This window comes from Rhamphochromis longiceps, linkage group LG12 (assembly GCF_057381845.1).
Source record: "Rhamphochromis longiceps isolate RC_006_pf linkage group LG12, R_longiceps_female_GT1.1, whole genome shotgun sequence".
Lineage (NCBI taxonomy): Eukaryota > Metazoa > Chordata > Actinopteri > Cichliformes > Cichlidae > Rhamphochromis > Rhamphochromis longiceps.
The window spans coordinates 23,284,268-23,302,445 of NC_140568.1; the positions used below are offsets into that span (position 1 = coordinate 23,284,268).

The 18,178-nt window shown below is 42.3% G+C and overlaps 1 protein-coding gene across 7 annotated transcripts in view; it reads left to right on the forward strand.

Annotated features, from left to right (window-relative positions):
- The window catches only part of LOC146657274 (multiple C2 and transmembrane domain-containing protein 1-like), a 147,222-nt gene that overhangs the window by 78,013 nt on the left and 51,031 nt on the right, over positions 1 to 18,178 (forward strand). For all 7 annotated transcript variants that reach the window (XR_014914047.1, XM_085425252.1, XM_085425249.1 and 4 more), the window contains 4 exons: positions 3,887 to 4,051; positions 4,356 to 4,486; positions 5,231 to 5,417; positions 11,115 to 11,208. Coding sequence is in view for 6 of the 7 variants with exons in the window: in XM_085425252.1 (XP_085281378.1) it covers positions 3,887 to 4,051; positions 4,356 to 4,486; positions 5,231 to 5,417; positions 11,115 to 11,208 (577 nt within the window). In the remaining variant the exon portion in view is untranslated. The remainder of the gene's footprint in view (positions 1 to 3,886; positions 4,052 to 4,355; positions 4,487 to 5,230; positions 5,418 to 11,114; positions 11,209 to 18,178) is intronic.

Below are 18,178 nucleotides of genomic sequence, written 5' to 3' on the forward strand. Positions count from 1 at the left end.
CAACTCAGATGCAGTTGAAGTGCAGACTTTTAGCTTTAATTCAGCGTGTTGAACAAAAACATTGAATAAAAATGTGAGCAACGAAATCGTTTTAACACAATTCCATCAGTTCAAGGCCTCAAAAGTAATTGGACAAATTTAATAACTGAAAATAAATCGTTCATTTCTAATACTTTGCTGACAATGACAGCCTGAATGCTTGAACTCGTGGACATTACCAGATGCTGGGTTTCCTCCTTTTTAATGCTCTGCCAGTCCTTTGCTGCAGCAGCTTTCAGTTGCTGTTGTTTGTGGGCCTTTCTGTCCAAAGTTTAGTCTTTAACAAGTGAAATGCTCAACTGGGATAAGATCAGACGACAGACTTGGCCTGTAATAAACTTCTGGGTTGCTATGGTTGTGTGTTTCAGTATTATGAAATGCCGCTCAATCAATTTGACTGCATTTAGCTGGTTTTGAGCAGACAGTACGTATATGAACACCTCAGAATTCATTTGGCTGCTTCTGTCCTGTGACACATCATCAATAAACACTAGTGTCCCAGTGCCACTGGCAGCCAAGCACGCCCAAGCCACCACACTATCTCCGCCATGTTTTACAGATCATGTGGTATATTTTGGATCATGAGCTGTTCCACACCTTCTTCATACTTTTTTCTTGCAATCATTCTGGTAGAGGTTGATCTTGGTTTAATCTGTCCAGACAATGTTTTTCCAGAACTGTTATATATATTCTTTTTTAGATGGTTTTTTTGGGGGTTTTTTTTGGTTTTTTTGCAAGCCACTCATAAGCCACAGTCTTATGAGTGGCTTGCAAATTGCAGTGAACCCTCTGTACTTACTTTCATGGAGTCTTCTCTTCATGGTAGACTTGGATATCGATACGCCTTCCTCCTGGAGAGTATTGTTCACTTGGTAGGCTTTTGTGAAGGGGCTTCTCTTCTCCATGAAAATAACTCTGCGATCATCCACCACAGTTGTCTTCCATAGATGTCCAGGTCTTTTTGCGTTCCTGAGTTGACCAGTGCTTTCTTTTTTTTCTCAGGATGTGCCAAACTGTAGATTTTGCTACTCCTAATATTGTAGCAGTTTATCAGATGTTTTTTTTTCTTTTTTCTGTTTTCTCAGCTTAAGGGTGGCTTGTTTCAACTACATGGAGAGCTCCTTTGACCCCTCATGCTGTCTGTTCACAGCAAAATCTTCCAAATGCAAGCTGCACACCTCAAATCAACTCTAGGGCTTTTATCTGCTTGAATGATAATGACATAATAAAGAATTATCCACCATCTGCCCATGAAATAGCCTTTGAGTCACTTTAAAAAGAGGTTGGCAGGAGGAGCTGAAACTCCTAAACCCTTCATCCGATCTGACTGTGGACACCCTCAGATTAAAGCTTAGAGTCTGCACATTATGTCCATGTCCATTATAGAACTATAATTGAAATATGTTTCTGTGAACAGCTCTCCAACTATGTATGGACCTAACTATATGTGATATAAATATTAAGGGTGGAGGAAATACCTTACAGTCAGTAGCATTTTTTTTCAAGAGCACTTGCTGTACTAGTTGTAAAGATCAGCAATAATTGTTAGAACTTTTATTAAAAACTTGCTAACTTTGGTGCCATTTTTGTGAAATCAGTCAGTAATAATGCAGCTTCAGAATTTTCTTTTTTGTGATTCCACTGATTTTTACACTTTGAAGCAGTTCGAATCATTCATCAGTGAGATCTCTGTGCTTCTTCCACCCTTGATTTGCAGTGCATTGCAGCTATTATGTGGGAAAATAAGGCAGATTTCTATTCTGGGGTTTTTAAGAAGTCCTCTACAGCAAATACGCTGTGAGATATGAAGTATTGTTGACTTTTGACTTTTTTACTGACTACAGGACACTCCTAGACCCCTTTTCCATCCAGTGAAAAAACATTTTGACGTCATTATGAGTTCCCATCTTGCCGCACATAAGGGGCTGTTAACTTTTGATTTCATTTTTTGTGATTCTTGTTGGCTGTGAGGTTGAACAGAAAGCATGCTGTTTGATGTTCCGCTTCTTCTTACTGGCTCGTGCATGATGCACATACCTTGTCTGTTCTTTCAATTCAGCAATTTTAGTGACAGGAACAATTTTGAGCTCAAAATTGAGTTTATTCACACTTTTATTTTGTTTGTTTGTTTTTTTTACTCACATTTCACTTTTAGTGTTATTGAGATAGAAACTTTATGATATCCACCAAGAGACATTTGAAGTATGTTTGTTTGGAGATGGGCAGGCGTCCTGCTGTATCGTGCCTCCCCAAACCAAGCCTTTGAAGCCTTCAAACTGTGCCACCCTGCCTGTGACTCGGGAATTCACTGAAACACTAACTATTTGCTTTTGCTACCCCACCAAAAAAGCACTGCTTGCCTCTGTGTTGCATACAGTACATAGTTATTTTTACACCACCGCTTCTTCCTTAAAGAAGCATATATGACTATTGAACCCACTGTGTAGAAGATGCAAACTTTAAAATAATAATTAGGAGGCAGAGGCATGTTAATACAGGTCTCTCTAACTTTACCACAGGGCAAAATGCTGATTTTGGGAATATTTTTTATATGTTTTCTGCTTCGAGAGGGCTGGCAAAAGTTTAACCCTGTGCAACACAGTATTAGTTCTTAAACTGTATTAAAAGACTTTCAGCCTGTGAACATCTTTGTGTATGCGCTCCATCCTGCTGTGTTCTGGCAGTGAGATATGGATTCCTAATCCAAATAGCCCATGGTTTTCTATAACAACAAATATGTGGGAACAAAAAAGAAGGATGCAAGGGAAAAGGGATTGTGCTCTAATACAGTAGGACATAACAGCGACCTCTCATCATTAGCATATAGCGTGTTGGTAGCAGTGAACGGGAGCCATGGAGGATGTGGGAGTTGCTGTATGGGAGGTTGGATTTAATGCAGGGAGCTATTCCCAATGTTTAATGTCTGGAGAATGGAAATTAAGAAGCTCCATCTCTAGATCAAAGGCCTGCGCTTGCGAGGCAGGGTTTGTTCAGAGTTTAATGAAATTCACCCTCAAAACAAAAGCTATGCTAATATGTTCTTCCTAACAAGGAAGGAGGTGAGAGCAAGGCAGAGGGAGAAAGTGGAAGTGTATTTGTTTGACAAATAAATAACCCTGCTCTTTGTTTTAGTGAAGGATACTGACACGATTCAAAGAGAGGTTAAATAGGCCTGTAAGTGCTAAGAAAAGTGTTGAGGGTAAAAAAAGACTTAAAATATGGAGAATAATCAATCTGAATTACAGTAGTTTACAGTAGCCAGATGGAATAATAATGTACTGTACAGAGGAAAACTATAAGTAACTGCGAGGTTCCCCAAGTTTTGGAGTAAAAACTGACAAGTCTGTTCCCTTTTATTCCTTTTTCTAACATAATGTTTAGAATATGTACAATAAAAATGAATATTCACGCTGCTGTACCCTGTTTAAGAATAAAAGGAGGTTATGATACATATTGTGCATTTTTGCACAAATATGGATGAAATGTTGATACTCACAGTAATAACGCTTTTTAGCATTGCCAAGAAATTGTTCACAGTAAGTGGATAATGCAGTGCTGTAATTTATAGCGAGGCCCTGGCATGTCAGGTGAACTCATACATAGCAAATTACCTTGAATTACCACATTTTATGTTCAAGTATTATCTTGTTTCTTGTGCCTGCTCTTTATGTGTCGCCTCAATGCATTTGATATCGGTTATTTTCCAGTGAATGAAGTGCAAAGTGTATGCAAGCCTTGATAAATTGATGAATGCTGCAATTTCTTCTATTTTGTGGGTTTGTTTCTATGTGCATGCAAATGTATAAATGTGTACGTGTGTGTTTGTGTGTGTGTGTGATTGCTGCAGTATCAGAGTATGCGTCTGTCGGATGTACACCGAAAAGCCCAGTTATGGCGAGGTATAGTCAGCATCAGTCTCATAGAGGGCCATGGCCTGCAGCCAATGGATGCCAATGGTCTCAGTGACCCTTACGTCAAATTCAGGATGGGTCACCAAAAGTACAAGAGTAAGGTAAGCCACACGAATGAGATGATGTTAAGATTATAGAATTTTGATAAAACTTTATAATTTTCGAGTCACCAAATATCAGTATCAGTCTTTAAAATCAGCTCTAGTTGTGTGTTATCTTTCTGCAGGCATATTTACATTTTTTATGCTCTTTATTTTACTTGTTATTTCTTTATACTATTTATTTGACTCTCTTTATTTTGATAGCGGTTCCAGCTCATATATTATCTAACAAATTATAGCTCACATTAACAAATGGACACATGGGCAGAGTGAATGTCCTTGTTTGATTTTTTTTTTTTTTCAGACAATTTCAAAAACGCTGAACCCTCAGTGGAGAGAACAGTTTGATTTCCACTTGTACGATGAGCAGGGAGGCTTTGTGGACATTACAGTCTGGGACAAAGATGCTGGCAAGAAGGACGACTTCATGGGACGGTACGATGGTCTTTACCGGAGCGTCTGGATATTTTGTTTTGTTTGCTTTTTGTTTTTTTGTTTTTTTTAATTGTATGGTTGATTAAGGCTTACTGCTTATTCAGGCTGATAAAAGGTGCATTTTAGTAAGGGTTAGTTTTAGTACAAAGTTGTCTTATTTGCCTAATTCTCAGCATTGATTATTGCAGAGCATCTCAATCCTGTGCATATTGAAACACTGCCCTACAGTCTTTCATAGTGAGAATGATTTCTTTCATTTGTCTTTCATCAGAGTGGATGTACTTGAGCAAACCTTTGCTTTGAACTGTTTGGCCCAAGTAAAGCAATTACTGTTGGCCTGCCTCTGTTTTAGCTGTAGATATATTAAAGGCATGCTAAGAAATCAATTCAATCAAGAGAAGATGCTTTCAAGTGTCTTCTAAAAGGTATTAATGGTGTCAGCTTTGGCTGAATTTCCGTCTGTTGCTTTTATCTTACACAAGATGTTTGCTTATTAAGTGATGCTTAACTTCAGTTAGTGAGGTGATAAAAAATGAACAAAAGAAACCTGAGATTCTCTATATTCTTCTTTTATTTCACGGGCGCTCTGCAGTAATTTAGACACATTTCTTTCTGTAAACACAAACCCCTACCATGACTTTGTTTGTCTCTTTTAGTATATAAGGCCTGCAGTATGTTTCATTGTCAGTTTCATCACAAAGTCTACAACTTTCTCATTTTGTGTCTGTTTATTCTTTTCTCTAGGTGTACCATTGACCTGTCGCTTCTTAGTAAAGAGCACACACACAAATTGGACCTGCCACTGGAAGAAGGTGAAGGTGTTCTGGTGCTGCTGGTTACACTCACTGCTTCTGCTGCTGTTTCCATCTCAGACCTGTCAGTCAACATGTTGGATGACCCGCACGAGCGGCACCAGATCAAGCAGAGATATGTGAGTTAGCATTTGAGCTTACGTTAAGCTGTGATTGCATTAATAATTTTGTGAGGAAAGTACACAATATGTTAGCGCTTAGGAAAAGAAATTACATCAGAGCTACTCTATATCCATATACTTATAGGTATTTGTATATAGACATATACCTGACAGTGTGGCAAAATGGCCAATCACATTTTGTGAAGAGTAATTTCTCTCATCAAGATGTCTTTTTTCACAAGCCAGTGTGCTTAGATTTGATTTATAATTAGATGATGTGAAAGGCAACAGAGTAGGAGATACAGAAACGGATACGGGGGTTGAGAGGTCAAGAAAGCAGTGCAAGCGGGTTCAGTCGTTTGACTGAAAATGTCCGAGCTCATAAGCCAGTTATCGTTAAGCTAGAGGGAGACAGACAGTGAGGGAGAAAGTGAAGGGCAACGAGCAAGCGGGAGAGAGCCCTAAGGCCCCATCTGCTTCAGAGGCCCTCCACTCAACACAATGGTTTTGTGTCTTTGTCTTAGTCTAGTTAACCCTTCACACCCTGTCATCTTTACATCTTGATGCAAAAAATACACACACACACACACGCACACACTTAAATGGATTTGATTCAGTGACAGCTTTCACACAGGGGACATTTCTCTGTCCATCAACAGAATTATGTGTCATGCTATCTCTCAGTGCTGCAGCCAAATTTGTTTCACTGTAAAATTTCATTTTACCATATGTAGGATATTTGTTTGCCTAATTGGTTAATTTGAGTTTCACCCTGATTTATTTATTTATTTTTATGACCTATTGGATTTAATTGTCTGGGCGAGTTGTTGGAACGTATGTTGACTTAAACAGATCTGCTTGTGTACATGTGGGTGTATCATACGTGTCTGTGTGTTTTCACCTGGGCTGTCGGTACTTGTGAGATTAGACAATTTGTTTGGATTTCTACATCTGAACTGGTACCCAGTAGCACATCCTAGCTGGTGTGTGTATGCCTCTTTCAATGTGTGCCTAAGCTGCAGTTGCCGAACATCGGTGCCACGACCTACATAACCGTGGCGGTGCCTTATTGGCTAGCCACGGGAGGTCGACCGCTCTGCTACGCGTTGCAGAAACCACACAACATCAGAGGGGGGAGCTCGAGGACTGAGACACAAACACGCTGTGCCTCTCCTGACAGTCACAAAATGAGGGCTAGGAGAATGGGTGCGTGTATGTGTGTTTGCCTGAATGTGTGTAATAGGGGGCGAGGGGTAAAGGGTGAGGGTTGCGCCGAAAAGGGAAGGCGTGTAAAATGAAAAGAAAAAGCTATTTCACCTCTCTCACAACTCATGCAGACCCCGTTTTTCTGCTCGGTTGAAGGCGACACATTTTACTTTCCTCACCTACCTCTTTTCCTGCTTCCTTCTCTCTCCTACTCCTCTCTCTCTCCATTTCTCTCCTGCTCTCCCAGCAACCTCAGTTCTTTGTCTGTTGCCGCTATGGCTCCTGTTAGATGAAGGGATGGCGAGATAGAGGGTGAAGGAAGGTGGTGGGGGGTTGCAGATGGAGGGGCATGGTGAGGTCGGTTTGGAGACTTGAATGGTCTTTACCTATTAACATATTCCTTTTCCTCAGACTGGCAGTCTTTCAGTTGGAGAATTTAATAAAGATGTACCTTATCAAAGAGCACTGCTAAGACCAAGTACCACCAGTAATACATAACAGTGCTGCTCAAAGCCTACTAATCTGCCCAGTGTGTGCATGTGTGGATGTGTGCAGGCGTAGGTGTATGTGTAGGCACATTTTTACCGACTGGTATTATCTGCTTGAAAAATCAGCTGTCCAGCACAAGCCTGCACAAAGCATGCACTACTGCTAGCCATAAACAAGCTCACATGTATGGACATGTGCAAAAAAAAAAGCGTCTACCTGTGTGTAACTAATAAAATGGCAGGGAATCGCAGCTTTGAAAAGCAGATACCTTCATAAGAAAACTCAAAATCGTCCGCTTGTCGCACCCTTCGGCAGCGTAGACACTCTGCTCGTGATGAAAAGGCGCACAAAAGATAACTTTAAGGTTAGGTGTAGCAGTGGATTGCAAACACACCTACATGTAAATCTAGAGTTTTTAAGAAGATATTACTGTCTTCGTTTTAGAGAATCATTGTGTTCCAAACTGGAAATGTCCTTGTCACTTTGTTCCACACAAACGCTACGAGCGCACCTCAAATGGCTGCAATTTGTTTGGTTTTTTCCCCAATTCAATCTGTGGCCATTGATGAAATACGATAACAGACATCTGAGTGCGGGGACATTTTGATAGCACTGAGCTCATTAATATCTTCTGAATTGTAATAGATTTTTGTGTCTGTGTTTTTGCCAGGTCACTGTGTGCCTGCGTGCGCTTGCTTCTGCATGTGTGCGAGTAAATGAATACACAAGATTTTCTGTGCCAACTAATTTGAATGCATCTGACAATGGAGATATGCAACATGGTGCAATGCACTCACTCATAGGCAACTACCTTAGACGTTCTATTGCTCACTGTAACCTTTCCTTCATCCCTAATTACTGTTTCCCAGAAGTAGAAAGGGATGAAGGCAGAGAGGGAAAATGAGAGAAAGAGATTTATGCATTATGATGGCAAAGTAGCACACACACTAATGGCTCTTAATGGGCTTGAGTTGGCCACAAGATGGGTGGATGAGACGAGGAGGACATGGTGACCTCCACTAAAGTGGTGGTACTTCACCATACACCCCCATGTGCTGTGTTGCACGCATGCATACACACGCACACGCATACACACACACGCACACCCCTCGACCCACTTTGGAGCACTGCTCTAAGGTGAAGCAAAAGGACACAACCTGGACAGGAAGTGAAATAAGGGGCTGCGCTAAGTTGTGAGATGAGCAAAGAGCAACTTTGGCAGAGACTCTTAAAATAAAGGAGGTTTTGGGGATGCAGACAGTTTACAGCAGCCTTCAGTTTGTGCAGGTTGTCACAGAAGCACACTTAGAGCTGCTAGAGGTGATGCCAGTTTGAAAAACTCTTGCTATAACCACGCCTCAGGTTGCGTGCAGGCTCGATTTGTTTTAAATAAGAGATGGCAGCCGATTAAAATCCTATGCAGGGAATCTTTGATTGTTCCATATCAATGAACATCACATAATTTTTACTGTGTCTGTTAACCAACTGACCTATAACTCTATAAATGCTTTAGTATAGTCAGGCAATAGCCTTCCCCTTTTTCAGATGCTTATCATCATCAGCCACACAAAATTCAGACAAATAAAGTGCATAATATGTCATTCAGTTAGGCTCACATCTAAACCCGTTAGTGGTTAGATTATGTGAGAGCCAAATGTTTACCATTAAGCCCTGAGGATGTGAAGTTAGTGGACAGCTACTGGGGTGCTTGACTCCAAAACCTACAGCTGCCTTGCATGAAATCAGAGCGAATCAGAACCATGTATATATGTTTGCGTGTGAGTGTGAAATGTTATGCGGTGGTGATGAAAGGTGACATGCTGAAAAGATGACAGTGAGTCATAAGTCTATGCCGGCGCTGATTCACTTTGTGTGTTTATGTGTCTGCGGAGTGCGACAGAGACGGGAAGAAGACATCATAGTGACAGGATGTCAGTCAAAGACAGGGCGGGGGTTTGTCTTATGAAAGCCAACTCTGTGTCCTTTAATTTTCTTCTCCACCCTCCTTTTTCATTTCCTCCTTATCCCCATAATTCCACCTGCGAGCTGATGAGGGTGTGGATGGAGCCATAAGTGGGGCGCTAGGGGTAGGGGGGGTCGGTCTTGGCCTCTTTTCTGTCTTTCCTTCTACCTGTCTATCCAAGCCATCTATTCCTGTCTGTCTTTCTGATGAGGATTTGAATCCTTGTGGAGGTCGGGTGTGTTCTTTCTACCAATCATGGATTGAGGCTGAACTCTAAAGGTCCCCTCAGGGAGTCCATATGGTGGGAGGAGGGGCTGAATTACATAGGAACGTTTCGGGGGGGTCTCAGCATCAATACATTAAAGAAGTCATTTAGTCTTGTACCATTTTTGCATATCTGTGTATTGAGAGGAAAGCACACACGTATTTACAACATTTGCTTTTGATTGAAATCTGACTTTAACACAATTTTTAATCTGACCAATAACAAAGTCAAAACTGGATACATTACAGAGATTAATGTCCAGACCCCCGTGCCATTTCTTAATACTCCTCGCTATAGGCACACTTTGATCATTGCCAAAAAAGTATTGATCTTCGATCCCCAGCCCAACAGCTGGATCATTCCGATCGCGGCGTGTTTACTGTTTGAACTCTAGCACACAAACTGTTCAGCTATTAGTTTGCCCTTGCCTCTTCCTCTGCCGCCCCCCACATGCCCTCTTGCCGACTCTTTTCTCCCCTCTTTCTCCCCCGCCTTCTTTGCTGCTCACCAATAATCACAACAAGCAGCTGTATCTTCAGAGAAATCGTGCCTTAAAAATCGAGAGTTGTCCCCTCTCTCGCGCTCTCTTTCTGTATGTCTCTCTTTTGCGCACTCTGTTTCTCCCCCCTCTCTTTCTTTCGCACACTCTCCCCTCTCATCTCCTTTAGAGAGCGTTTGGACAATGATATCGCTGGAAACAGGCAGAGTCTGACAGAGTTGGTAATAATGAATTAAGTCTGTAGCCTGGCCCGGACTCTGAAATTTAAATTATAATTACTCCTTTGGGGATGGAAGGGGTTATTGCCAGAGAGAGAGAAATAAATTGAAGTGAAGTGCATTTCCACTCTGCTTTTAAGACACGCCGACATGCTACTCAATTTGGCCCGAGTGTAGGTTTTCTATGCATGTGTTTATACCTGAGAATCTGGGTGTGAACAAAAGCACAACTTTGCGGTTGCATGTGTGCGCGACTGGTCACGCCTCGTGGTCGCGCCGATGATCTCCACAGGTCTTCGTGAGATTTACAGACTCATTTTTACACAGTCATCCTCGTCCTGGTTATTGAAACGTTGTGCATACAGTGCATCCCTTCTCACTGTAGACTTCATGTGCTCTGTTTGCCTGCAAGTCATTCGTCACCTATTATGTTTCCTCAGCACATTATGTTTTATCATATTTTTCCCTATCTCTCTGTGTGAAGCAAACACAAAAGAGGCACATTAATATCAGTTAGATCTCAGTGTTGTTGTTGTTTCTTTTCACATTATCCATATAGAATAACTTCTTGCTCTGTAAAAAGCTAGTTTTCTTTAAAACAGAGTATAAATGTCTTTGCATTTGAGATAGCAAAAACTGTTGTGCAGTAACAATTGTAACAAACTTCCACAAATTTCCCTTTCAATGCTAAAGTCTGTACAACTTTGATGTTATTCTACTTAATAAGATGCTTCTGAAATCAAAGACTCCTATTATTTTTGTTTGCTGTTGTCATTTCAGCACTGCTCCTCTACTTTACCGAAAAATTCGGTAAAATCATAACATTTAAAGGTAAAAAATTAGGAAACACTTGAAATAGACATGCACAACTATTTCATTAAATTTAAATCCAGCCATTTCTCCACTAGACCCGACTCGATAAATGCCAGCTCTACATTTTCAAATAAAGGCTGGTAAAGGACATAATCTACCCTTTCCTCTCTTTATGAAATGTCAGGCTATTGACATGCCTTTCACTTCGGTGCTAATTTGCCATCCTCTTTGACCTTTCACCCCTGTTTCTGGGATGTTTCAGAGCCTCTGGAGGTCATTCCACAACCTGAAAGATGTCGGCGTGGTCCAAGTTAAGGTTATCAGGGCTGAGGGCTTAATGGCAGCAGATGTCACAGGTAAGACACTGACCTGTAGTCCAAACAACAGTGCTGTGCCCTCTGTAGTCCTCATTTGCTGTACATTTCCATAAATTAGTTTCTATATATAGATTTATTTTTAACTTAGATTCATGCTCATATATTTATACACTTAAAAAGTTTTGCTGATGTTTTGCAATTTCTGTTTCTGCTATCACTTTGAGCACTGCTAGAACATCTGATTGGTGACACTATCAAGACAAATATATATCTTTTGCTCTAAATAACTTTTGCATAATGTTCGCATCTAGACAGCAGTTTCCTCCACCAGCAATCTGCCATAAATCTCACCAAAGATAAAGTCAGGGCGTAATTTTTGTTTAAGGGATGATCTTTTACGAGACTCCTCAGAGAGAGTTAAAGTCGACTTTGTGCAGGACGCTAAATTTGTCTGCATTTTTAGAAAAGATGCAGGCTGCTCATTTGAATAATAGAGAAAAAGTACACATTTGAACCAACAAATCACTCTCATCCCTCCTCCCGCGCTCTCTCTGCTTGCTCTCTCTGCTTGCTCTCTCTGAATCCTCCATTCTCCATTAATTCTTACTTTTAATTAGGTCTACAGTGGACAGGCCTAGTTTTTCACTCTGTATTATCTAGTAAAGGGAGAAAATATGTGTGTGTGTGTGTGTGATGGCGAGAGAGAGAAAGAGAGTCTGGAGTTTTATTCTATTTGAAACATCCATAGTCCCATTAGCAAACACAGAGCGGAGCTGGTTGATTTTGGGTTATTGCAGGGAGCGGCTGGAGCAGTCAGAGTGCAAGCCAAATGGTTCCCTGGTTCATGTATTTCACTTGGAGCATAAATTTGCTCTGCGACCATATTGGGGAGTTCATCGTTTGTTTGTCTAAGCTTCATGAATTTCTCTCGGAATATAAACGGAGGAAAACTGCGGATTGTTTATTAGCCGTTTGTCTTTCAATTTGTCTTTGCCGGTTTGATACAGTTATTGAAAACATGTTTTTTTTTTTTAGAAGTATCTCTATAGCCTGCGGAGGTTTGAAATTATTGCAACAGACTAACTTCACAGTAAAATATGACATGCCTTGGGAACTAGCGGTAATATTTTACTTAGCATGTGCTCAGGTTGGACTGGTATCTAACATTTGCAATAGTTTGGACGTTATAACATGGGATACATATTAATTAGATTAGCAAAGTAAAAAAAAGTTTAAAAGCAATTTAAATTAAAAAAAATTTTGGTTTGTAAATGGAGCTGGCACCAGAGGAAAGAGGTTAAAAATATTTAACCAGCTTAAAAAACTACAGGCAGATGTTGTTTTATTACAAGAAACTCACAAACCTGTCACAGGTTTAAATGAACTTAAAACACCTGAGTTTCCTAACGTGTTTGCAGCCGGTTATAATTCTAGACAACGGGGAGTAGCAATTTTAATACATAAAAATGTTAATTTTACAGTACTCGATACAGTTATAGATCCAGAGGGTAGATTTCTAATTATTAAACTATCAATAATGAACAAAAAACTATGTATTGTTAGTATATATGGTCCAAATGTTGATGAACCCTCATTCTTCCACGGTTTTTTTAGTGCACTCTCTGAACACCTTGATTGCACACTCATTCTTGGCGGTGACCTCAACCTTGGACTAAATGAAGAAATGGATAGGCTCAACACAACAGGAACTCAGCGTAATTGGCAGTCCACAAATATAATCAAACAGTATATGAACGACTTTGGTCTTTGCGATGCATGGCGCTCTCTTCACCCCACCAGTAAGGAATATACTTTTTTCTCGCATGTTCATCACTCTTACTCTCGTCTGGATTATTTTTTGGTCAGCAGCTCACTGCTGTGTGACATTTCAGACACTGAGATTCATCCTATAGCTGTCAGCGATCATGCTCCTGTATCTTTAACACTAATGCACAAGAATAATACTACGCCAAGTAAAAACTGGAGATTTAATATATCACTACTTAAAGATGAAGACTTTATTAAATACTTTAAAAAGGAATGGACTTCATATTTAGACTTTAATGACACTCCCGGAATATCTGCTTCTGTTCTATGGGAAGCAGGGAAAGCTGTGTTGAGAGGTAAAATAATTTCTTTCTCATCACACAAAAAGAAAGAAGAAAACAAAAATATTCAGGAATTAGAAAAAAACATCAAATCACTAGAAGAAGCCTACGCGTCCCACCAAGATCAGGAAACATTGAACAAAATATGCAAAACAAAACTAGAATTAAATGAAACTATTAATAAAAAAACACAATTCCTTATACAAAGACTTCGCTTGCAGAATTTTGAACACAGTAACAAATCAGGTCGATTTCTAGCTAACCAGCTAAAAATAAATAAAGAAAAAATAACTATATGTGCTGCTAAAGATTTATCGGGGAACACAATATATGATCCTGGAAGAATAAACAACATTTTTAGGGATTTCTATGAAACTTTATACTCACCACAAATAAACCCATCTAAAAATGAAATTGATATGTTTCTTGACAACGTAACTCTTCCAAAATTACTAGACAGTCAAGCAATGGAACTGGATTCGCCACTGACGCCAAGTGAACTCCAGGAAGCCCTGATAAGTATGCCCAATAATAAGGCTCCAGGTCCAGACGGCTTCCCTGCAGAATTCTACAAAGAATTCTGGACAATTTTGGCACTAGTATTCCACAGCATGTTGCAGGAAATCGAGGAAAAGGGCAGACTACCACCAAATATGAATTCTGCCAACATTAGTCTCCTGCTAAAACCAGGCAAAGACCCTTTATTTCCCTCAAGCTATCGTCCAATTTCTCTTTTAAATGTAGACCTTAAAATAATCTGCAAAGCTCTCTCAAAGAGATTAGAGAAAATGACACCCCTCTTGATTCATCCTGACCAAACTAGTTTCATAAAAGGTCGGCACTCCTCAACAAACACTCGTAGATTACTTAATTTAATAGACTACTCATACGATAAAAACATCGAAACCATAATATTATCTCTAGATGCAGAAAAAGCATTTGACAGAGTTAATTGGAAATTTTTATTCGCAACTTTACACAAATTTGGTTTTGGAAACTCTTTCATAAACTGGATAAGAATATTATACAATTCCCCAACGGCTCGTATCAGAACAAATGACCAGACATCCTCCAGCTTCTGTCTCCTGAGGGGCACCAGACAGGGATGCCCACTCTCCCCTTCACTTTTTGCAATTTTTATCGAACCTCTAGCAGCAGCATTTAGACAGGCTACAACAATTAAGGGCATAAAATGTAAGAACATAGAACATAAAATCAGTCTCTATGCGGATGATGTGTTGCTTTTTCTGCAAAACACACAAACCAACCTCTCTGAGGTAATTACTTTAATAAACTGGTTTTCAAGAGTTTCAGATTATTCAATTAACTGGCCAAAATCTACAGTTCTCCCCATTAACTGCTCCTTCCATAATTCTTCCTCTGCCCCACTGCAATCCGGAAATATTAAATATTTAGGTATTAATGTCTCTCCTAAGCTTTCAGACTTAACTAAACTAAACCACATCCCACTTCTAAAGAAAGTAGAAGGCGATCTGACTAGATGGAAATCTTTACCCATATCACTCATGGGAAGGGTCGCCACTATAAAAATGATGATCTTGCCAAAAATAAATTACTTATTTTTGATGATCCCTAACAAACCATCACAAGATTGGTTCAGATCTCTGGATTCATATATTTCCAAATTCCTTTGGAAAGATAAACCCCCGCGTATTAGCTTAAAAACGCTACAAAGAACCAAGGATAGAGGAGGATTAGATCTGCCTAATTTTCACCAATACTTCTTAGCCAACAGGCTTCAGTTCATCTCAGAATGGTTAAAACATACCTTCTTAGTTGAGCCCTGGCTAGATGTTGAACAGGCACTATGCAAGGATCTAGAGATTTCAGACCTACCATTTATTAGCTCAAACATCAAAAGACATGAATGCTTTAAAGGTATCAACATCAGCTTTTCTCTAACAGCATGGTGGGAGTTTCTAAAAATAACGGAGTCTTCATTAATCCCATGCAAACGTACACCTATCTGGAATAACCCTGACATATTACAAAACAATAATATGATTAATTTCCCAGAATGGAGTTGTAAAGGAATTAAATACTTAGAACATATATTAGAGGGAACAGAATTTATTCCATTTGACAGACTAGTTGAACAATATGGGATCAACAAGACAAGGTTTTTAGAATATCAACAAATTAAATCCATAGTAAAAAAGAAATTTAACCTCAGTCAAGTTGAATTACAAACACCACTAAGTGCGGCACATTTTCTTACTCTTAAATCCCCCAAATTATTATCTAAAATATACAGAACACTTTCTAAATTAGATGAATCAATATCCCTTCCTACTGCAAAGTGGGAAGCAGATTTATCAGTCAACCTAGACCAAAACTTCTGGTCTCAGATTTGCTTAAAAACTTTTAAATTAATTAAAAATCCCAGTCTGCAATTAATACAATACAAAATACTTCATAGAGTGCACTATACAGGTCATCGGATGTTCAAGATGGGCTTTACATCTTTCAACAACTGCTCACACTGTCAAGGCAATACACCAGACAATTACATCCACGCTCTTTGGTTCTGTCCACCAGTGCAAAAGTTTTGGCGCGAGATATGTGAAGACTTATCAAAGTGTCTGAAATGTAACATTCCAACTTCCCCCTTAGTGTGTCTACTGGGCAGCTTAGATAATGTCACTTCAGAAAAGAATATAGCCCATATGATCTTCACTGCCCTATGCATAGCCAAGAAAACAGTCCTCATGAACTGGAAAAATAAAAATAATCTTAATTCTAACCAATATAGAAATTATCTATTAGATTACATTAGTCTTGATACAGCCTCTGCCACCACATCAGATCAATTGCTCTGGGCCCCTTTTATCAGCTCCATCACCTAGTGGGGGTGGGGGGTCATAGTTTGGTCCCGCCTTCACTGTTGTGATTGGTGAGGGGGTAGGGACAGGCTTAGGGCGTCGGGGGGTTCCCCGGAGGCATCTTCCTTGGGGGGCTCAACCCGGGGTAGCGGTCACGTCCGGTTGGGGGCTCTGTTGGCTCTCAGGTGACTGTTTCCTCGCGGCTGCGTGCAGCGGGGCTAGGGGAGGGTCTGTGCTGACGGACGTGGGTTACTGACCTGGCAACCTGGCTGCCCCTGGGTGGGTCCGGGATGGGCGTGAGGTTCTGGGGGCGCTCCGTCTCTGGGCTGGGGCCCGGGCCGGGCCTCGGGGGCTTGGGTCCTGGTTGGTGTGTTGCCGGGGTTGTGGGCGGGTGGGTGCATGGGGGCCCGGCCCTGGAGCAGGGTGCCGCCGGTGCGTCGAGCCGCCTGGGGGGCTCTTCAACTGGTGGGGGGGATGGTCACATCTTGCAGGAGCTTTCTTCTCTTCAGGAACTCTCTGCAGGAGGGGGAGATACAGGAGAGGTGGAGGTAGATCTCAGCCTGGGCGTTTACCGTCTTATGTAGTCTGGAAGATGTGTGGATGGTGGGGTGGGTGCAGTTTTCTCTGTGGTGGGGTTGGGTGGACTGTCCAGGGCTCTGTGGAGCCGGAGGGCGCTACTGCACTGGGCCCCGGTCTGATGGGCCTGGGCCCCCCTTCCCTGGCGGGTCGCGGAGGGTGGGAGTGCCTACTGGGGTCAGCGGGGGAGCTGGCCCCAGGGAGGGGTTACCTGCCCCTCCCTTCCTTCCCTCCCCATCTCCAGCTGCCTCCCTCCTCCCGCTCCTCCACAACCACCCACACATGCAGGGCCTTGGAGTGGGGGTATGTCACCAGGGTGCAGAGGAGGCTACCCCCCCCCCCCCCCGTCCCCTTCTGGCTGCCTCTGCCTCAATTTTATCCCACAACTTAGACATTCACATTATTCACACTCTCATTACACATACATATAGGATCTTGGGGGTGGGCACAATCACGGAGTCCAAATCACCATCAGGGTGTACACCTCACCCCTGACGTCGTTGCCCACCTCTCAATTTTAAATACACTTAGTCATTGAGGGCTAGCAGGAGGGACTATGCGCTTACCTGCTGCTCCTTGGCAGGTAGCTCCATGCCCTCCTGGGTTTTAATTGCACCTTAGAACACATATGCATCAACACTACAATGAGCGGGTGGAGGGAGGTTTGGAGTCTTCTCCCACCCCCATTCTCTGCGGCCTGCTGGAGCAGGAGGGCTAGTAGGAGGAGTTGGCCGTCCGACTGCGGTCTGGGGTGTGGGGCCTCCCTGCTGCTGCGGAGTCGGGGTGGTCTGCCTCTCCCCACCGCAGGGAAAAGGGTAACACCACCTGGGTCTGGGTGCAATTCCCCCCTCCAGGGGCAAGGGTACCTAGACCCGGTTTGTAGAGTACGCTTGGGGAGTGTGATTGTGTGTACAGCGTCTCTTTATGTCTGTCTCCACGTTGGTTGAGTGTGGAGTGAGTGCATATGAGAGCATGAGGGTGGGAATGGATGTTTGTGTCTGTGTGTGCCTGTATGTCTGTGTCTATATGTCAGGTTGGGTATCAGACGCCACCTCTCTGGGGACACCTCAGGCCCTCCAAGGTTTGGAGGCCTATCTCCACCCACCACCACTTCCCCTGCCGGTGGCGGACTCCCTCAGGTGTCGGTGTGTTGGTGGTTCTTTGTGTCTGGGGGTGGGCGTCCGGGTACACAGCGGCTCACTCCTTGGCGGCCGCTTGTCGGGGCCTGGGGCCTGGGGCTCGCTCGGGCCCCTTTGGAGGTGGGGTGCCCCCGGCCTCTCGGCCTGGGGCTCGGTCACTCAGGCACAGCTGGGGGCCGGCGGAGCTCACGGGCGCGTCACTGCAACTCCCCCTGACTTCTGCTCCGCGGCTGCTGGGCGAGCCCTCATCTGGGACTCTCCTCAGCTCTTACTGGAACAGTGGCGCGGCTGCCCCTCTGTTGGTCTTCCATGGTCTCTTGTGTTCTGGGGGCCTCTGGATGTC